Source organism: Pipra filicauda, unplaced genomic scaffold (assembly GCF_003945595.2).
Source record: "Pipra filicauda isolate LSUMZ 115617 unplaced genomic scaffold, ASM394559v2 scaffold13_size5146498_pilon, whole genome shotgun sequence".
Taxonomy (NCBI): domain Eukaryota; kingdom Metazoa; phylum Chordata; class Aves; order Passeriformes; family Pipridae; genus Pipra; species Pipra filicauda.
In genome coordinates this window covers 835,589-857,676 of record NW_024103874.1, presented here as the reverse complement: position 1 = coordinate 857,676, position 22,088 = coordinate 835,589, and the positions used below count along the sequence as shown (strand labels likewise).

The 22,088-nt window shown below is 43.8% G+C and overlaps 1 protein-coding gene across 2 annotated transcripts in view; it reads right to left on the bottom strand.

Annotated features, from left to right (window-relative positions):
• Positions 1 to 9,989: 9,989 nt before the first annotated feature.
• The window catches only part of DOK5 (docking protein 5), a 42,495-nt gene continuing 30,396 nt past the window's right edge, over positions 9,990 to 22,088 (bottom strand). Inside the window, exons 4-9 of one of the 2 annotated variants that reach the window (XM_027710667.2) lie at positions 21,963 to 22,082; positions 21,063 to 21,252; positions 19,609 to 19,744; positions 13,775 to 13,837; positions 13,402 to 13,522; positions 9,990 to 10,638 (exon numbers count right to left, since the gene is read on the bottom strand). In XM_027710667.2, the coding sequence (XP_027566468.1) occupies positions 10,571 to 10,638; positions 13,402 to 13,522; positions 13,775 to 13,837; positions 19,609 to 19,744; positions 21,063 to 21,252; positions 21,963 to 22,082 (698 nt within the window). In that variant the 3' untranslated portion in view covers positions 9,990 to 10,570. The remainder of the gene's footprint in view (positions 10,639 to 13,401; positions 13,523 to 13,774; positions 13,838 to 19,608; positions 19,745 to 21,062; positions 21,253 to 21,962; positions 22,083 to 22,088) is intronic. The other variant, XM_027710669.2, reaches the window with a different exon arrangement.

The following is a 22,088-nucleotide window of genomic DNA, read 5'->3' as shown; positions in this document are numbered from 1 at the left end:
TTATCTGTGACAGACTTGTACAAGGTCACCACCGAGCAGGAAGCCTCTGGCAGAAAATCCCATCACCAGGAGGCTGCACTGAGTTTTTAAATGATTAATCTCTGCAAAATGTAGGAGTGCTGGGGAAGGGGGATGAAATACACCCATTAAATCGCAGCCTTTCAAAATATGATGTCACAAGAAGTCACATCCTATTACAGGAATCGGAAGATAAATGATTGCTGTGGGCTGCTGGAAGAAGCCAGGACGATATAAAGCTTTCCACCCTGGGTGTAAATTTTAAAAGATGACTTCTTGTGTTGCCTTGCTTCTGCCAGACAAAAAAAATTCTTTGCTAACAAGGAGAAATAACAAGCAGAAGACAAATATCACAAAGATAGAGATAGCAACTAAGGCTTTCCACCAGAGAACATCAGTAATTTCCAAAAGCAAGAGTGTTTGGAGTTGGTTCCGTGCCACACAGTCTGTGGGGCTTTGCTTTAATCCAAGTGAATCATCCAGAGCTGGGGTAAAAGGTTTATATCTCAGGCTCTGGTTTCAAACACAACAGAGATAAGAAACTGTTGTTTAAGAAAGGGAGAATTTGGGCTCTGAGATAAAATTAATGAAGGCTCCTGTTCACAGCGTTATGTGTTGCTCAAGCGGTAGCAGGAAGGGGAGGACAAGGCCAAGGTTTCACTCAAAGTTCTCCAGGTGCCAGGAAGGAGGGAAGCAGGATATTGCTGCCTGAGCATGGCACCTGCACCAGCAGCTTGGGAAATGGATGTTTTTTGACCTTGTGAACTTCTGCACACCTCAGTATAAAAGATGTGTCGGGTAGAACCGAGGTACTGTGACAGAGCTCTTTTCCTTCTTCCACATCCCACTAAAAGATGCACTGCAGAAATTACACATTTCTGTCGTGTCTGTGCTGCTCCTGCTTTCCATGATTTATCCTGCTCAGAGAAGAGTGGCAGCTGTAATTCTGCCCTCCTGGCAGCCACTGACAAGGACAATGGAAGCACTCTGGGCTCTAAAGAAAATGGTTATTTAATTAAGGCAACAGAAAAACATCCTTACTTGCAGCAGCCAGATGGGTTCCAGCATCGTATTTCTCTTCATTCCTTAAATCATCTTCTGGAGAGGTTGTGAGGAAGGTTGAACACAGTTTTATACACCACATAAATAGTAGGGAGCAGCTTCCCAGGGGTCTGTGTCCTGCAGGTGAATTATTGACAGGAGCTTCCCAGAACCTACCTTTGCCTACATGGGTCTCTCAGGTGTCTAGCAAAATGTAATTCATGCCTCAGTCCTTCCCTCTGCAGAAAACCTCCGTTCCTCTTCAAGTTTGTGGAAGCTGATCTCTGAATCCATGGCCACTGTGTGAACTCAAGTGCAGATCACAGTCAGTGTGTTTGAACAGAGCTGTCCTGGAAAATCTTTTATTTTGATATAAAAAGAGTGCTGAGATCTGTTTAAACTCTGTCTTCCCAGCTGGGAGTCAATCACATGAGTCCTTAGAAGCTGGTTCCCAGAGCCTTTGCTGCATAATCCAACGTGAGGCTTTGCTGGAGGCATTTATTAATGGCTTTCAAATGAACTTTCAGCAAACAGCACCTTGGGAGCACCCCTTTAGCCTGGACTTCAGAAACATTTTGAAATTAAATATAAGGAAACAGACAGCTAGAAAAATAGACCATATTAATACTAATAAAATGCCTAATAGACAACAGACTGCAAGGCCATTAAAATTCCAGTCACGGCTGGGAGAGCAGAATGCAAACTTTGAAGACAACAAGGGAGAAAAAGCAACTAAGAGCAATTTTGAAGAGAATCTGATGTGATTGTAGGAGCATCAGCTGGTTCTGCCTTGGTTGTTTTTAACTCTACTCTGTTGTGACCCCCTGAACAGCAGAAATAGAATATCATGAAAGACAAGGCATATAAATCAGCAATCAACTCTGCTTTCTTCATCACTACCAGCCGAATGAAATTAAGATCTGGGGTGCTCCCCTGAGCTACTTCTACATCACTTAAACTGCACTTTAATCTGCTGTATTTATAATGTAAGAACTTCAATAGGTTCTTGGAAATTCAGTGTAATTTGTAAAACAAAGTCATTATGAAAAGAGCACTCTCCAAAGGGTTAAGGTCCCAGCTTACTACAGTGACAAAAGTGTCTGATTCCATGGAATTTTGAATCCCTGAGTCAGTACCAACACATCAAATACTCTTTGCTTCACTCGGTGGGCACCAACACATTTCTTTGTGCTCTAAAATTTCTTTTAATACATGCATCTATCACTTTCTTCTGCAGAAAATATACAGAAAAACTGGAAAGACTGATGAAAATTATGGTATTTCAGGTGGGAATACCCATCCTGATGCCTTTGTGTATTGTTTATCTCATTATTCACTTCAGATGCCTCCGTGGCTGTTCATTACTGATTGATCACCAACAGACAGCTAAAAAGAGCATTTCAGCAGGACCCTGCCAGGTACCAATAAGACCCAGTTCAGTTGGTGCCAGTAGACCAGGTGGTGGGGAAGTGGCAGATTTCAGTGTCAAAAATCATAATTCTTTAGTAAACCCGATTTCAACCCTTGAAAACATCGACTGAATGAGGACATAACACCTGGATCTACGTAAACTCATCTACGTAAACTAATTTTTTAGGTACCAGTTCTAAGGAACAGGCCCATGTTGACAGGTGTATTGTACTTACTAACAGGTCAGTGGGATAGATAAACATGAGACTGAAGAGAAAATCTGTTCTCACAGGCTGGTTCAGCCTGTGCACCTGGTTCTGCTGCAAATGAGGACACACTTCAAAAGAGACCACTGAGCAAGCAAAGAAATAAAACAAAGGCAATCAGAGTGTATCAAACCTTCCCAGATAATTAAACTCTAATTAAGCATTCTGTTCTCACTTTGAACCATAGATCACACAATTTAAGCGATTTTCCTGCAGGATTTGACAGTCATGTGTGGCAAAGAAAAAGCAATTTCTAATCGATTTTGTTTCACTCTGTAAGTACGTAAATTGAATAATACATGTGATAAACAAATGCTAGAAATAACAGATCCTTCCCAAACAAAGATAAATGGAATTCTTATTTTATATGTGCTACTCCAGGTAGACCCTGGTCTTGGATTGATCCTTTCTGGCTCACTGCAAAAGGTCAGCAAAGGTCTGCCACGCATTTTTCTTGCAAATATTTGCTACTTTTCTGGAGTAGAGAAAAGGATAGACTGTGCTAGAGACCCACCATGGATTCCAGGAAGGAAAATTACTCAAGGCCTCTCAAGGTTTGGTTTGATACTGGAAATGCCTTTGGTAAAACTCCAAATGCCTCGAGAAGAAAGGGAAGAAAACATTAAGAATGTGCAGTTAGCCTGGGTCGAGACAGGTCACCTCATATATTTCTCATAGAGCATCTGTGCCTGGGTCCTGCACCAAACCAGCCTTCCTTCCCAAACCCGGGAATGTCACACCTGTGAGTGTGAACCACCCTCTGATGGGTGACTTTGGATAAAACAGAGGTTTTGTCTCGAGAATTTCCACGGGCAGCCTGTATCCAAAGAGGAATCAGGTACCCCAGTGGCTTTCCAACCCCACATGAGTGATCTGGTTCTCTCTTGGGAAGGATCAGGCTCTGCTGGAATCCCTTCCACTTGTGGTGGGAGCTGCAGGGTCTGGACAGGAGAGCGGACAAGTGGGGGCTGTGAGCAGTGATGGGGGAGCCTGGACAGTCACTGCAGCTCCTCTCACAGGGCAGGGCTGGGTCACATCCTCCTTTTTGGGGGCTGCCACGGCTCCAAGGTGTGGTGCCACCTGGAGAGACCACAGATTTGTTTTTTCAATCCATTTCTTCATTTGGCTTAAGGAAGGACATCATTTTTCCAGGGCTTTCCATGGACATCCCTCCATCAGAGCCACTCTTGCTCCTCCTTGCTGCCTGTATCCAGGGGCATTCCAGGGTCCCAATACATGGAATTCCTCTAAGTCTACACCCACTACAATTAAAAGGCCCATGAAAGTCTGGCCTGGTCTTCATTTTGTGACAAATACATGAAGAAAAGGGCGGGTTACTCATGAGTAACCCTGGGGACTTCAGAGCAGAGCTCCTGAACAGCTTCAGCTGTGACAGGTCCCTCCAACACCTTACCTTTCACAGCTGGCAGAGGAGCTATAAATCTAATTTTGCCACCTTTTTCCTTCCTACACTGCAGAACAGCATTTTTGTGTTTCATTTATGATTGTAGGTACACTTTCATTTTACTGGATGTGCCAAAAACAGAGATCACACCTCATTAATGCTGTCTGGCTTTCAGCTGAGTCATTCCACCTTATGGAGAAATAAATATTTATGCAACTATTTACTTCAGTTTTATGGACAATATATCCCAAAAGGGTGCACTGCCTTCAGCACTACAGGTTTTCTATATAATTTGTCCTTTCATTATGTAAAATAATCTTGATTCAGTCAAAAAGATACAATAAATTATATTAGCAAGTGAATTTCTCTTAGTCATTTTTTAAACAGCTTTTACCCAGTGGTCTCAAAGTACAGACAATATCTGATTAGAAGCTATAATTTGATAAAGGCATGATTTCATATACTACACAAAGAGTGTGTCCACCTCTGTGGTGGAGATGCCACACTTGGGAAGTTCACAGCAGAATAGAAAAGTATAGGACAGAAGGTTAGGAAAAGTCACCCTGGAAATCTGAGAGACAAAATTCAGGTAGTTGCCAGGGTTTAACTGTGGCTGGGGTGTAATTCCACACACACAAAAAAAAAACCAAACCAAGAGCATCTTAACGAGCACAGGTAATTAGAGTCTCGTTTTATGTGTCCTTTAAAAGATAATTTGTCCAGTAGGACCAGAGGTCTTCTCCACACTGTTTTATGTGGTCTTTATCCCATTGTTTCTGAAAATGGCAGCACTGTTACTACACGATTATCCTGGGAACTCCTGGCTGCAGATGTGCCATTCTCATTGTTAGGATGCGGAAAATCAAGTGTCACAGGATCCCAGAACGGTTTGGGTTGGAAAGGACCTTAAAGATCATCTTATTCCAACCCCTGCCATGGGCAGGGACACCTTCCACTAGCCCAGGCTGCCCCACCCAACCTGGCCCTGGACACTTGCAGGGATGGGGCAGCCACGGCTTCTCTGGGCAAACAGTGCTTAGGAAACCCAGCTTGGACTGGGAATAGAGCCTGGGCCAAACAATGGGCTCATGTAGACATTGCCAGTTCCCTCACCTGAGCATATAAACCCCTTCTTTTTGCCAGAGATCCCTTTTGGAATAACCCACACGTTTTCCTTGTTCCCAGTGATACAAAAGCGAGGGAAGGCACCACAACGCAGACAAAAACCAGTGTGAGATATTTTGAGGTTATCAGGTCTAACCCCAGTTTCAGAGGGTCGGGAGCACCGAGCAGATACAGGTAAAGGAGCAGCTGCTGTTCCCATCCCCAGGCCAAGGCTGGCATTCCCATTCCCAGGCCAAGGCTGGCATCCCGTGGCAGGGACCGGCATCGCGCCGCTCCAGCGGCTCCGGGAGCCAAACACAGTCCCAGCTACTTGTGTTAATCCTTTCTATATTTTCCCACCTTCTGTGGCTAGAAAGCCAGGAATTCATTTCATCATAGAGACTACAACTTTTTTTTTTTTTTTTTTGATGGCTTGGAGCAAATCAACACCTCACTGCTTTTATCTCTCAGAGTGTTTAAAAAAGGGATGGCTGGGAAAACACTCCTAAACAAACGCAACCAGGCTGATCGTCTCAGCACCTAATTCCGTGGGTTTGGCTTGTCAGGAGGTAGAACAATCCACAGGCTAAATACTACAGAGAAAGCCCCTAAATAAACTTTTTCCTGGCAAGTTTATTTGCTGGCATTTGTAAATCCATGGAGGAAGCGTCAAGCAATGAATAGAGCCTGGGTTCTAATTAGAGCCTTCTGTTTGAAAACAGCCTTTCTTTAAACACTACGGGACCACTGGTAGTGATGGAATATTCCCTAAAAATAAGAAAATGGTTCATTAGCCTTCATGGAAAGAGAAGATCAATCTGCCCTTGTGAAAGTTAATGAATACACAGAAATATCACATCCTGACCCCTGATCCCAATGCCTGAGGCAGCAGGATTATTATGCACTCACTGGAATTGCTCAGCAACAGGACTCAGATACAACTCTGATTGAATTAATTCTATCTGTGTGATTACTTAAATTAATGGCATTCTGGCTGCAAGTCACAAACTTCAAGAGATGTTCATCTGCTTAAATATTAATGATGCTTTTCTGCTGTAAGGTGTGAGAAGGGAAAGGAAAACTAAACACTAACAATTTCAGGAATAAGCATGAACAGCACTACAAGTATGAAAAATAAAAACTGTTTCACTCAGACAAATGCTGAAACAACCCACCTAAATCACTGCCCTCCCTCAAAGAGGCAAAAACCTGTGCTGTTAGATCTTGGTCCAGCGAAAAATGGAAGATCTCCTTTATTAAAGAAAAAAAGATTAAAAAAAGTTTTGAACTGTGATGAAAATACCTTGAGGTCTTGAGTGACTTTTGGCAAGTCCTTGTACGATTCCATGGGAATATAAAATGGAAACAGAGAGGATGTGCCCCGTGCTATTCCTCGCAGCAGCACCATAATTTACAGCAGTTCCATTCCCCTCAGTGCTATTTTAGATAATGACATTTACATTCTGTTACCTGTAATAAAAACAACTACGAAAAAGAAATGTAATTTGAAGTCTTAATATTAGATTTTTTTTTTCCCCATAAAGCACTTGATTGCAAGATTAGCCTTTTGGGATTGTTATCCAGAGTTCTGCTGGACCCTCTCCCCACTGTGCTGTTACCAGTTTGCTGGTTCATTCCTGCTCAAAAGACAGAATAACTTTTCTTAGCCTGTATTTGAAAGCGGGGTAAGCAGCTCCACGCTTTCTATCTGATCCTTTCTTCTCTTTAACCCTAAAACATATCCTTCCATCTCCACTATTATGAGCTGCAGGTTGGCCAATGGTCTTTTGTGGGATGAAAGGGAGCAGGGGTCTGGCATTTCTGTTGGATCTTGTGCCTGAGGAACAGCACAGTGCTACCAAGAGCCGTGTGAATGGGAGAGGTTACCCAGAGCCAAGGGCCCGCTCGCTGGGATGGCTCTGCACAACACTTCTGTGCCTTTGAAGAAGTTATCTGGGAAGCTCTGTGGATGTTCAAGGAAGAACAAGGTTGAAGGACATAAAAGGCTGTGCTGGAATTACGTGGAGCAAATGAAACCAGGCTGCAAAACTGTTATTGTCCTTTTCACACACAGCACAAGCTCAAAAAAACCTTTGTGAAGGTCTGTAAATGTGGAGGGGCTGCAGGGCAGACACTGAGGAAAATTAGCTCTCAAGGATTTGTCACACACTGATCCTTGAATCCCCAGTAACCCTGAACCCCCCAGCCCTACAAATGGGTTTTTCCTCACACTTTCTGAAGTGTATCTCTTCAGACAGAGCACAGCTCAGGTACCTGAGGGATTTCCACTCAGTCCAGCATCTCTCTTCACCAGTGTATCAGGTACCACAATAAATCAACTGGCACAAACAGCATCATCATCACTTATCCACAGTCTGCTGTGCAGTCTGAACACTCTGGCTCCAAACTGGGGAAGCCCTTTCCTTTGCCCTAAATCCATTAACTACAGGAGTAGCAAACTCTCCAAACTCTCTCACTTCCTTCAGCCAGTGACCTTGATAACTGAGCCAGTAGTGACACAAAGAGAAATTAAATCTATTAGTATCAAAAATTAAAACAAAGCAGCTTCTTGATATCGTGTCATACACAAAGTAATTCAAAGCAAAGTTACTTTTAGGCCGTTTTTCCATCTTTCACCGACAGTTTCACTAGAAAAAATAATATCAGAGCTAGCTGATTTAATGACCCTTCATTTAAAGGACAAGGTTGGGGTGGCTTTTTTTGTCCTCTTTGTAATTGAACTGTTCAAGCACAGATAGTCCTGTTATATCAATCACTGCATGAGTGAAAGGTGAATAAAAGCATTTACTGAACTGTCATATCCATGATAAAACAGCAGATGCTGCCAGCTCCAAAGGGAACACACTAGCAGAAGTAAGCCTGAAAGATAAAGGCCTATTAGTCATAACATGTCTTTCAATCACTTATTTATGTTAGCAGTTCAGCTTGGAAATAAAGTGAACATAGTGCTTACTTACAATAAATTAAGTTTAACTTTCCACTATGGTGTTCCTTAAACAATAATGGCACACTGATTTTTTTCCTTCAGAAACACATTTACCTTCACCACACTCAGGGTTTGCTTTCCTGAGAGCCTCCCTCACCTCTAGTTTTGTTACTACAACCCTCCTGGATGTAGAAACCCAACATCTTACCTTTTTTCCAGTGTTTTACTCCACAATTGATAATATGTTTATTAAACTGGTAGATCCTAAGCCTAAAACCAGATCTTCCTGGAGTGACTGGTTACTTCAGGACGCTGTAACAAACAGAAAGGCTGGATTGGCTTGGAAACATCTGCTTCTTCCCTATTCCTGGAGAGGAATTCTGTTTAGTAGAGGAAGGTAAAGACATGAGAGAGCACACAGGGCACTTCAGGAGCTGGAATATCCCACGGTGTCAGCTGTGACCAGGCACAGCTCCAAGCACATCCTGACTCCAGCCGAGACCTTGCCAGCCTAAAGCAGAGCAGAATTGTATCAGCTGCCTTGAAAGCCAAACCCTTTTACCTTCCCTTATGACACTTAGTTGTTTAGCAGCAACACAGCCTTGTTGCCTCATGTTCCACTTGCAAACTGCTACAGCCCCTACATCCCTTCCAAAGAGCTGCTCTCTTGTTCCCCTTCCCATCAGGTATTTGGGTAGTCAGTTAAGCCTTGCTTAGAACCACTTGTCCCTATTGAATTTCTTTGAATTTACGCAGTTAATTTGGTATTCTAATCTTGTGGTCCCATGTCTTTCCTTCCCATGTTATAGATCTGCAGTTTTAATAAGCACACTGCCCACTGCTCCCTCCCACAGTAACCACAGCTGGGAGCAGACACTGGTTACCCTAATCCAGTAGGAACACTGACATCACCTCTGAGCACAGCCCACTGTGGAAGCAGAGTTTGGAAGTCTACTTTTAGTCATCATGTGGGTCACGATCAACACCACATCCTCCCAGTCTGCTCTAAAACTTCATATTCCTATTAAAAGCCAAGATATTTGTTATTTTCACTCCAAGACCATTACCTCTGTCCTCTGAGAAAATTAGCCTGTGCCAACTCATTCTCCATAAACGTGAACAAATGAGGCTCATTCTCTACAAACCTACTCTGGCCACTGCGTTCTTTTACTTCTCTTCTGGGATATCTGCTGAAAAATGAGCTGCTGACATTACACATGCCTGGATAAATGCAATTACCATTAGGTTTTTTGGTATCCCATATTTTAACAATTAAAAATATGCAGAGCCCATACTCCCCCTTAGTCCTTAAGCTTGTTAGGTGAGCAAGAATGAGGGGGTTAGAGATGATCAGTCTGATCTAACCTGATCAGGCCTTCTTACCCAGAGCTTGTTAACGAGCTGATTTACCTACACCTCACTCATTCAGTAGCATTTAAGATAATCACAATTTTCTGTCCACAGCTGTTTTCCAATTCTGACCATTTGGCACAGCAACAGCAATCAAATGTGCTATTTCTGAAAGTCTGTTTGCTGTTAAACTGAAATGAAGCTATGAAAGCAGTGTCTAACATGGATGCTGTCACAAAACAGAAAAAATCATCTTTCTGCCACAAAACATTTGTGGCATTGTGAGATTCCTGTTGAATCTCCTGCTCTGCTTCCCCAGAAATCCCAACAAGTGGTTGTGTGGCTCTGGATGTCAAGGAAACCACTGTCCTTCCTTCTAGTGCCCTAATGCCTCCACAAGAGCTGTTTGTGATACTGCCAGTGATGACAAAAAGCACTGCACTGCAAATTCAGTGGGACTTTTTTATTTTAAACGTTTACAGAGATGGAAATAAATACAGGAAAGAGAAGATAGAGAGGGTGCTTTTAAAAGAAATCAATCAAGCCTTCATCAGGCTTCAAACAGGAAAAATTGTATCCGAGAGCTGCTTAAAACTGGCCACCATTCCAAAGGGCAGGGATTAGGTTAACAATAATGTAAATAACTAAAGATAAGCATTGCCACAAACAAGGGTGACACAGCAGTGAACACACAGCTGTAAGAGACAAAAATGGGACCACACTACCACAGGAGAGTCTCATATATTTACAACATACCTATCATACAAAATCATTTGGAAGTATTTAGGGAGTGGTTTCTTCTCTGTCCAACTGTAAGATATAAAAGATACACCAGAGGGTTTGTTGGGTTTGTTCCTCTCCCCAGTAATAGTTTCCGCTTTTGTCAAAGTTTAGAAAATCCTTGGTATTGCAAATCTCTCATCCAGCCTGGACTTCTCCACATTTCCATCCTTATCATCATCATCATCACTGTCATCCACTGGGGCAGTTGGTCAGGAGACAAGAGTTTGTGAAGTTCTTTACAGTCTTTTATCGATGGTCTGACCTGTAGGTTGGAAAAGTGTCCGTGCGATGAAGCTTCACTGGGCTGGAAACATCTTCGCCAAGTCAGATGTGAAAAAACAGAAGAACCCTCAGTAAGACACAGGCACCTCAGTCAGTGTTTTACACAGGACTATGTGAACTTCACAGAATTTTAATTAAACCTATCCCTGCTTCATCTGCTGCTCCATCTCAGAAACATCTGCACCCGGATTTTCTTTACCATTTCCTTCAGAACAGAAATTTGTACAAAGCAAATTAAGTTTTTTAAAGCTCTGAATTTGCATTTTAAATGAAAAATGCACTTTAGCTCCCAATATGAGCAGCAGATCTTTCCCATACATTAGAAAAGAGGACAAGAACCAATTCAGAAATCACTAGCCCAGGTTGTTCAGAGCCCCATCCAACCTGGCCTTGGACACTTCCAGGGATGGGGCAGCCACAGCTTCTCTGGGCAACCTGTGCCAGGGCCTCTCCATCCTCACAGGGAAGAATTGCTTCCCCATATCCCATCTAACCCTGCCCTCTGTCAGTGTGAAGCCATTCCCCCTTGTCCTGTCACTCCAGGTCTCCATCTTTCTTGTAGCTCCTTCAGGCACTGGAAGGCCACAATCAGGTCACCCCAGAGCCTTCTCTTCTGTAGACTGAACAATCCCAATTCCCTCAGCCTTTCCCCATAGCAGAGGTGCTCCATCCCTCTGATCAACTTGGTGGCCCAGAATTTGGGAACCTGATCTAATTACATACCACTGAAGAAGGAGCCCTGACTGCTGAGTAACATGAGGCCTTTAGTGTCTCTCTTAATTCCAACATTAGCTGCCTGACTGACTTATTCCACAAAGACTTTGACCCCCTTCTCATGACAACACACTCTCCTAAGGATCCTTTTTTCCCAGTTTAGCAAGGAAGCTATTTTTCTAAATATAAACCAAGTAGTTTGTGCCCATACAGTCTATTTGTCTTGTGTCAACTCTGAATTAATGTTTTAATAAAGGTCTCCACAGTAAGGCATGGCAAGCCCAGTGCACTGCCTGTGTGCCACAGGCTGCCACCAGCAGCTCATCTTCCCATACCCTGATTTATTGAACAGCCACGTTAAATGCTGCGTTTTTATTCATCCCTCTGGTTAACCGAGCCTTTCCACGTGCTGCCTGCCCCCTCTAGTGTTGGAAAAAAGGAACAAGGAAAAATATTGCCTTTTAGGGGTTTTTTGTTTGTTGTTTTGTTTTTGGGGGGTTTTTTTTAGTTTTTTTTTCCTGAAAGCCAGAGGACCAGACTAGAATATGGCTACATGTGTCAGGGCTGTAATTTTTAATCACAGATGGTGACATTCCATGTCGTGGAGGTGTTAAACTCCACAGGATTTATTTAAAAAAATAAAATAAGTATTTATCACCCATTATTCCTTGAGAAATTCCTGGAATATGAGAGGAGGGGAAAAAAGAAAGTTCTGGCAGGTTCTTGCTCCCTCCACTCAATACTCCAGGCTGCTGCATTCAATTAAGTGTTTAGCCTGTTTTCTGCTGGCTTTTCCAACACCCTGATCCTGACCCACAACTCACTGATACCAACTTGCTGCACCAACACAAACTCAGCCAATCCATGGAGCTGACAGTGGAAGAGCATGCTTGAAATACAAATGGGGTTTTGGTTGGAGTTTTTAATTCTGAAAACACACAGAACTACACAATGCTGACTTTGGTCTGAGCACCAGCAGCTCCTACTCCAGGTGCCTCTGGGGAAACCAGCACAAAGTATCAGTTACACACGTGAGATGCTGTGGTTTCCACTCTCTCAGGAGACTGAAGTTCAGATTCTAAACACTCTCTGAAACACTTGGAGGGCAGAGATGCTTCCCTGACAGCCTTCCTGCCTGCAGGAGCAGTGGGGTCCCTCCCACCCGATCCAGGCACTCAGGAACCACTAGATGTCCCTTGGTGACAGCAGAGGGACCACTGGGAGCATCTCTCCCTCTCTGCAGACCCAGGAGGTGCTCAGGCATGAGGGGACTGAACTGTGCTGCCCCTTGGACTGGCAGCAAGGAGGGGATTTGGAGAAGACACCTGCCCACTTCTGGGCCACACTGCACTGCACAGTGGCAGCACTGCAGCTGCTCAAAAAAGTTTTCTAGAATTACTTATCATGGCCATTTCCTTTTACTTTCCCTATTCCAGCTATTTTTGAGGATATGGCTGCATCACTCTTAGCATGAGGCAGCCACCCAAACGGGAGGGGAGCCAAATGGGTTTAAGTCTGGCAAAAAATCAGGTGCAGCTAAGGGTTTGGTAGCAGAAAGGATTAGGCACATTTGGTAACTGGCCATCCTGTAGAAATGGTCAGAAAACCTGCCAAATGAAGGATCCCACTCCAACAGGAAGTAAGAAGAGGAGAACATACTGATGACAACCCCTGTGCCAAACTGTCCATCCCAACAAGGTCCTCTGAGTTCTCTATATATGTAAAACTCTCACATCAGCCTAGTTGTTGGTATTTCTCTCTTTGAGGGGAAAATGGAAGCACTTGCAGGGGGACAGGGTGGGGGGTACAGTGTGACTTCCCACAGCACTGAGCCTCGTGCCCCAGCTCAGAGCAGCATCACAGAGCCTCTGAGCACAATCCCTTGAGTTTACACCCCCTGTCTGCCCTGTCCTGTCCTGCCCAGGTTTCAGCAGAGCCTTTCTGACCTCGAGCTGAGGGAACGTGCCTTCTCTCCCTCAGCCCGACGGCAGCGGCTCAGCCTGGACATCACCCTGCAGTGGGATGGACAGACAGGGCAGTGCCCCAGCAGTGCCAGGAGCTGTGCCCTGACCCCCCCTTACCTTGCAGGCCGTAGAGCTGCCCCGTGCTGTGCTGCCGGGTGATGTGGTGCCAGTAGGCGCTGCGAGGCAGGGGCACCATGGCACTGAGGGACACGGCGCGCTCGCTCAGCTTCAGCTGCAGCTGCAAAGGGACACGAAGGACACGGTCTGAAACAGCACCACCTCTGCCTGCAAGAAGTTCTAACAAAACAACCAGCACAGCCTCTCACTCCCTCCCTCCCTCTGCCCCCTGCACAGCAGCAATGACTAACTGGTTAGTCTCCACAGCAGCGATGACTAACTGGTTAGTCTCCACGGCAGCAAGGACTAACTGGTTAGTCTCTAACACACCATGGGTTAGGAGGCCACGCTGCTGTTTCACACCACAGCTCACCTTGGTGCTCCCCTGGTCCTGGGCAAGCCCTGCTTCCCCCGAGGGGAGTCCTAACCCAAGCAGCTGAAAGAGAAACTGGGGATCAGCAGAAGGCAGGGCAGTGCTGGTGTGCTCCCCCTTTGGCAGCACAGCCAGCAGAGGGTCTTCCCAGCTACACAAGCAACTTCCCAAAGCTAAATACAGCCCCAGCACACTGAGAACCTGACTGGATATGTCCCATGTGTGAGGACAAGTTGTTCTCGTTTGTTTTGAGGCATTTTCTATTCATCTCCCCTCTCCTACAGCTGAGGACCTTGCCAGCTGGATGGCACAGGAGTCCAACAGGAGATGGATAACTGCATCCTTCACCAAGATTCCTCAAATGAACAGCACATCCAAGTGTGCTCAGGAGGGCACGTGGGCTGCAGTGCACTGCTGGGAGCCCCATCCCACACTTCCCCTGCATACAGGGCCTTCAGCTACATTGTCTTACATAATCACAGCCCCCTGTTATTTATACTGGATCTAACACAAAAATACATGAGAACTGACTACTTCAAGGCATTCTTATATGAATTCAATAAGATATATGTGCAAGCTGATAAAAATATTTGGATTTTATCATAAGCTTCAGAATAACCCTAAGAGAAGCTCAGTTAAAGCCTGGTGCAAATAAAGCCAAGGTTGTGGGTTCAATCCCTGTGTGAGCCATTCACTTAAGAGTTGGACTTGATGATCCTTGTGGGCCCCTTCCAACTCAGAAAATATGTGAACTCTCTGAAAATACAGGTAAAATTCTCCTCCCAAAGCTCAGGGAAACACCATTCAAACATACCAAGGCTCAACTAGACTTTTCTAATTTATGAAGACAGTTTTTTACAAAAGAGTAAGTTTTACATTTTAGTTTCACAAAACCAGAGGTGACAGCACTTTTTACAAGAAAATTAGTATATTTTGGAGCAAAAGCAAACAGGTAAAGCAAGCACAGAAAAGGGGTGAGGGCTGAGTGTATCCAAAGAGACCAATTTCCAAGTTATTCCGAAGTGCTTTCTACCTTCAACCTCCTCTCTGTGCAGTGGACACCTGTGATGTGAAGGTAAAACTAAACCAAATCAAGCCCAGCTCTGAAAACACCCACCTCCACATCAGCTGGATGTGAGTCACTGCACCAGGACCCACCTACACCATGTTCATCACAGTTCCCTTGCAGTGTCACCACACACACACCTTGGCACCATGGAAACAACCAACCAGGGATCTTGTACAGGGAATACCAATCAGGGATGATGGCATTTCTCAGCTGTAGGTATCTCTTGTGGAGGTTTTATTTACTGGTGAGTTGGACAGCAAGCTAAGGCAGTTCAAGCAATAGTTCAGCTGTCAGCAGGAGTACAAAAACCAACAGGCTGGCTTGGGAGACAAAAAACCAGAGACACAGCCAGAGAAAGACTAAATAATGACACAGAAAAGGGCCTGAACTCAATCAGCAGGGGAAGAAGTTAAAAAGTCCAGAGCTGAAGATAAGAATTACTGTGTTCTGTGCTGAATACACAGCGTCTCATCAAACCACCTCGGCCTGCGAGCACTGGCGGCTTTAATGGTGATCGATTCCATTCCCACAATTAACCTACTGCATCTCTGTGGCAACACAACGAGGAGGGATAAGTTGCTAACGCCCTGGCTCTGTGCCACAGGAGCACCCAGAGCTGGGAGCAGGTCCCACAGCCAGCATTGACATGCTGGAGCACGTCAGGGCACAGGCTGGAGCCAGGCGGGACGTGCGGTTCCACACATCATTAACACAGTTAATAAACTGATAACCAGAGGGCACCAAATCTCCACCCTCACCCATTTCTGCTCAGAGGAGGAGGAGAACGAAGCTGAGCAGGGATCAGGATCCCCAGAGAGACTCAAACACAGCACCCTGCACATAAAGCAGGCAGCAAGTGATGCTCGGTCACGCTTAAACCCACACAGCAAAGACGGGAGGAGCTGCGAGGGACAACCCAAAGCCACCCCACAGCTCTGGATGCTGCAAGAGACCCATGGAGGAAGGGGATGGAGCAGCTCCCAGCCACTGTCAGGAGCAGCTGGGGAGCTGCTGCCCCACCTCTTGACTTCTTGTCACCTGGATGGTGACACCAGCTCTGGGCCAAACACAGGGTGCTGGGTCTCAGAAGTCCTGGGGCTCGCAGAGGAAAGATTAAGTATTTTCTTTCTTAGATCCCACCTTAACAAATCAGCAAAATTGCATTAAAAATTACAAAAATTTAGAAAAAGTACTGAAAAAAAAAACAAACAAACCACAAAATCAGGAAAAAAACCCAAACAAACAAAAAAACCCCAAAAGCAAACAAAGAAAAAAAAAAAACTAATAAAAAGCCTCTGCACACCAGTGTTCTCTCAGGTTAGCCGTAAACATGGCTCCAAAGGGAAAGAAAATAAAGATGATTTAAAGTTTGTTAGGTTTGGTTGGTTTCCTCAGGCTGGACAACCTAATTTTCAAAGGTTTTGCAGGACAACTAGCACTTGAGGCAAACCTTCCTCTTGAAACCTCCCCCTGGAGAAGACTGCACTTGCTGTGGTTTTGGGGGGGATTTTCTTCCCAGCAAATCGATCAAAATCAATTTGAACAATAATTGTTTAAGAAACATTTGCAACTTCATTATAGGAAAACTACAGACTGGTCAAGTAATAGCAACAACTTCAGGCATTAAGGGGCATCAACATATTGCTGCTGTTTTGGCTACTCTCTGTCTTGCACTAATGGTAAATATTCTAGAAGTTAACTCTGAGTTAATTCTGAGTTAATTCTGAATTTCTGTGGAAGTGGCCAGAGCTAACAGAAGCTCCAGCCTGGACAGGGACACATCAGATGGAACAAGTGCAAAGTGCCCACTTCAAGAGGGAAGAAGAGTCAGGGAAGGCTGCAGGAAACTGGCTGATAATCCGTTTCCATGAAGCACTGAGCTTTAGCTGCCAAGACTGGGAACTTCACAGTTATTATTTCTTAGTGAGGTGTCAGGTTCTAATGTCTTTTTTAAAGCAACCTGAAGAGAGAGCAGTGAAGTCACAGCACTTGCTCCCATCAGTTTTCATGGTAACCAAATCCTCACGAAAATATAACCTGAAGAGGTATTTTCTTTCCATTGCCTGGCAAGGCCAAAGTGAAAGGAAAGAAACATTTGGATGGGATGGGTTACCAAATGACCAGAATGGTTTCATGCATCACTAAGCAAAGCCAGCTCATTCTTGCCTTTAAGAGAGAAAAGGGAGAGAGCTGTGGATACACCCAGAAGGAAAACAAGCGACCTCCAGTTGTGGAAGTGTCCCAGGCTGGTGAGCACGTGCTCAGACCCGGGCATGAAGCAGCAGCAGCAGCATGTGTGAGGGTGAGGTTCTACCCCAGGAACTGCTTTGCACCCACTTCCCATCTCAGGAGCCAGAGCCAGCTCCAGTCACGCTCTGAACCACGTACTGGGTGTGCAGGAGTGACTGCCAGGGAGGTGACAGACACATCAGAGCCCACGTTCTCAGCAGAACTTGGCAGCTCTATTTCACTCTGTCAGCATGGGATATTCAACTCTCTTTTTTCCTTTTCCTTGCACAGGCTGCAGGAACCCTCAGGTAGATTAATAAAGCCTTCCCCTCAGCCTTGGATAATCACTCCAGTGATATGGCAGTGGTCAGGATTCCAGGAGCAAACGGAACACACTCAGCATAGACTTCATTTCTCACCACCACATCTCCTACTTTCTTCTTTTACTTACCCTTTCTGTAAATAACAACTCAAGCTTCACTAATACAAAGAATCCACACAGAGTAAGTAAGTCTTGGAGACAGAAACAATATAGAAAGCTGAGGATGAGGTGCAAGCCCCTGAAATAAACTCCTCGTCGAGGTGTTCAAAAGCAGAAGAAAAATACAGGGGAAATCAATCAATTTGAACAAAGAGGTACTTTACAAATATTTTGTAATCAGCAAAATAAGCCACAGGAGTTCTACACTGATATAACAGCCCTCTGCCTAAATTTTTAAATCTGAATCCCAGATTTAGAATCTTGAACCCGAGAGAAGCCACTGAGCCTTAGTGAGTATTTTGGAACCAGGCAACATTCCTATGGCAGGCTTGGGAAACTCATATTCAGGGGCACATGGACTCCTCTGAAACAATTGTATTCTGCTACTAAATTACAAGACTTTCAGCTCATCAGGAATATGTTGTTATTCCCTACTTAGGAATCTAGGATCTATAAAATTAGATTTAGGGATTGTGGTCATTCATTGAAAAAGCTTTGAGAGGTTGTGCAGCTGCTGCCTATTGAAATCTACAGCAGCTCTGCATCTGTGCAGTCTGTTGGCATTTGTAAGATGGGAACTTTACAGTGCAGCATCAGACATCATCTATTAAAGATGCTATTTCATAAATGCAAAGCCAACAAATATGAAATTGCCTTTAAAACTATTCACTGTTGCTTCAGAACTGATCCCTGCTGCTTGAAAATGAAGTTGTGCTCTCAACAGGTTACTTGATCACTTCTGATCCTGGTGGATACAAATGTTAGTTACACTGACCTAGCCTAGGTTAATTTTAATCTGCTTAATTTAGTCACTGTTGAGCACTTATCTAACAATCTATCTCAGTTTTGGATATTTTTCGACTAGAACTCCTTTAGTTAATTAGAACTAAAAGGTTCTTGGTTTTAAACAAAAGCCAAACCCAGCAAAGATTGTGGAAGAACAAAAGGACACCAAGTACTTAAAACAGTTTGTTCCCTTCTCCATCCCCTCCACATCCACACTCATCTTTACTAAAATTTTCACAGTAATAATGGCATTTTCTGTTTCATCCCAGCTGGTTCATCCAGTTAATACTGGGATAATTCATTACTACAACTTATCCCTGAAACTAAGACAGTAGAATTACTGAAAGGATTAGACATGGATAACAGCAGTGCTTATGTTTACAGCAAAGGAAAGAAGAAAGACTTGTTGCAGATTACTACTGCTTGGAATAGAGATGTTGTTTATAGCCAAGTTCTTCCACAGTTGTCCTTTCTGTGCATTCTATATATTCCAGAAAACCTCTTATCTTCAGGATACTAATTTTGCTGCCAGAGTCACCCTGTGAGTCCTGCAGTGCAGAGACCAATTGAGAAATGAGATAAACAAAACACTCCTTCTCACTCTACAGGCTTCATAAGCAAACACAAAATTAAATTAGAAGTTAATAAGACCCTGAAACACATTAGGTGCAAGTGCCACAAAACTGCCTTCCTTAGACATAAAGCTTTTGGAGATCCTTCACTATTTTTTTTGTTAGTTTTGCATCTTCCACTTCTATATTTCCTACCAGTCATGTGTGTCATAAACCAAGTTTTAGATACAAAAAGCACTTGTGGAAAACAGATATTCACTGAGAGATCAGGCAAACACCTAGTCCTCTCCATGGTTTAATGTGAACCATATGACTCTTCCCAAATCTTCAGTAGGAAATGGAAAATTGAGCACGAGCCACAACTTTTTGCAAATGGACTGATAAGAAATGCTTCCAACCAAACTCATGATGCTGATTCATCAAAGGAAACTAATGAGAATGTGCATTTATCTCTGTATCAATTCACACTTATTGACAGCTTTGCAAACACGACGATCGAGGACTGAAAGTTTCCCTCTTGTTTTGATCCTTGAAAAGGAATTGCAGTTATACATATTACCCTACAGTTTATAATCAAACAGAATTTAATAAGAGCAATAACCAGAATCCTTAAATCAAAACTTAAAATTCCACCAAAGACACATATTGGTGGTTGGATATTCCAGCCTGGAACACCAGGCCTAACAAGCAGCCATACCATGGAATTTTTCACACTCTGCAGCAAACGCTCGTGTTGTTCTGCTATGGCCAAAGCAGCTGAGTGAACCTTCTGATAGATTGCTTCCCCATCCCTGGTCTGAAAGATGAACAGTCCTTCTCCTGTGTCACACATCCTGCCAAAGCAAGAGCAGAAGGGATCCAGGTGTGAGATGGAAGTTCACAGGTCGCCACGAACAAGCAAAACTTTCCCGTGCTGCTCTAGAAGTGTCACTGCACAGGCAGTGAGAAACAACGGTGGTTGAAATAGGGAACAAAGTTATTTGAAAGTCTTTGCCCCTGGTTCTTAGCAGCCCTGGTCCAACCTCACTGTTTCAGGCCATATTTGTGTTGTCCCAGCCAGGGACTCAGCTCAGCACTGCTGATCTATCACAGGCTCTGGAGAGTTCACACACCAGACCCAGATTTTTTATATTTAGACTCCATCTAGAATCTGTGCCAGGTAAGATTAATTTGTCTTTCCCCTTCAGACTTTTAACACTGCCAGTAATGAGTTTTGCACAGCTTTATCTTCCACTTGAAACAATAAATACAAATCCTCTGCGTCCCAATTGCATTGTCTTGATGCGTTATCAGCTAAATGAAAATGTATTCCTTCCCCTCCCCAAGAGGGCTAAATCCTGCATAATATGGAGGATGGAAATCCAAATGCCTTTTCTCTGCCCAGATAAGTTAATTGTATGATCTGTTTCTCTTTTACTATTGTAATTCTTTAATGTGCTGATCTAAAATAAAGCATCCATATCCCCTGAGAATTATTTGATAGTTGAGTTCAACAACTCCAGTGCTTCAGCTCCAGCCAAAGTCTTCAGTTCATTACAACAGAGCTGCAGGAGCAATACAGAACATCTCTAAACCAAGGAATTGCATTTCACATTTCATATAAATCCATTTGTTGAAAAACAAACAAACAAACAAAAAATCAGTGGAAGACAGGAGTCCCTTCTCCTTTAGTTTGCTTTTGGTAAACAACTTGGCACTCACTGCCCTCAAGACCAAACTCCACTTCTCCTGATACAGACCCCATAACTCTCTGCCCAAAGGTCCACATTGTACAAATTCTGGAATGATGTTCACCTCTTCTTCCCAGATCTGTCCCTCCAGTTCTCTGGCTCATATACTGCTTTATTTAAGTATAACTCTATACAGTAACATCCAACACTGTCCCCCTCCAGCCTGCCATCCCCTGGGATACCTCAGCTCTCCCACACCCACCCTCAGGCACATTTATTTGGCAGCTGCTTCCATCCAACCGGGATTAAGATGGTTTTTGTTTGGTTTTATATTTGTTTCAATATATTTTTACTTTTTTAGGATCGGGTCCAGACTGGCGTCTGGCTGAAGGTCAACACCTTTCAGAAGTGGCCCAGAGCACCACCCAGCAGCACCAGGAAATAAAAGCAATATATAATAATAAAATAAACCCAGACCTACCTCCCTGCTTCAAAGGTGAACCACGAGGGGTCCCGCCCGTAGCGTCGGAGGGCACTTAATGGCCAAGAGACGAGTTTAACTCTGGGATTCTGGATGTCCCAAAGACAGATATTCTCAAATGTTATCTGCAAGGTACATTCCCCATGCACATCTAAATTAGGGGATGGCATCAAATACACATTGAATCTCTCTGGGAGAAAAACAAAAGGTTAGTCTAAAATCCCTGCCCGTTACATGTGCAAGTCATTCAAGGAATTTCCTATTTTCCAGCTCTAATACATGATATTATTTCCACTTAGAACAACTAATTCAGAAACAAAGACTCAGTTCCTTCCAGTACTCAATGAACTCCAGGCTTGGGGCAGTCAGAATGCTGCACTCAAACATTTGTGCTTTCAGAGCCTGAAGAGATCTGCACCAGCACAATCCTGATATTTGCAAACAACTACTAAAATTGTGTGCAATAATAAATACATTGCTTGTGCAGGTAATTAGTTAATTTGCATAGGAAAGTGAAGTAGCCATGGGCTCAAGTTTTGCATGCAATTACTATTATTTATTATTTTCTTTACAATGCTGCCAAAGTGCCTCCATCACTGACATCATACAAGAAAACACACAACAAAAGACAGTTCCCATCTCCAAGAGCAACTAACTTGTCTGAGAAAGAAAAGTGCTGCTCCAAAATAATTCTAGTTACCTTACTTATTATCTCTGGCAGCAATTAAAAACAGTAGTCAAAAAATAACCCCTCAAACAAACAAAACCAACCCCCACAAAACCGGAAGGAGGGCTTGGAAAAGCAATTTGCTCCTATTTATTTCTAATATCCATATGTACAGTTCAAAACTTTAAAACAATGCCATTAAAAGGTGAAAAGGTCAACATTTATGTACCTACCACTCTGCTCCCTCTCTACTCCAGATGCCAACAAGTCAGGCTCTCCAAGGCTAATGTCATTAATCCGTGTTCCAAGACACTCCATCTGCAGCACCTTGCACCACTCATCTGCCTCAAGTTCTGTAT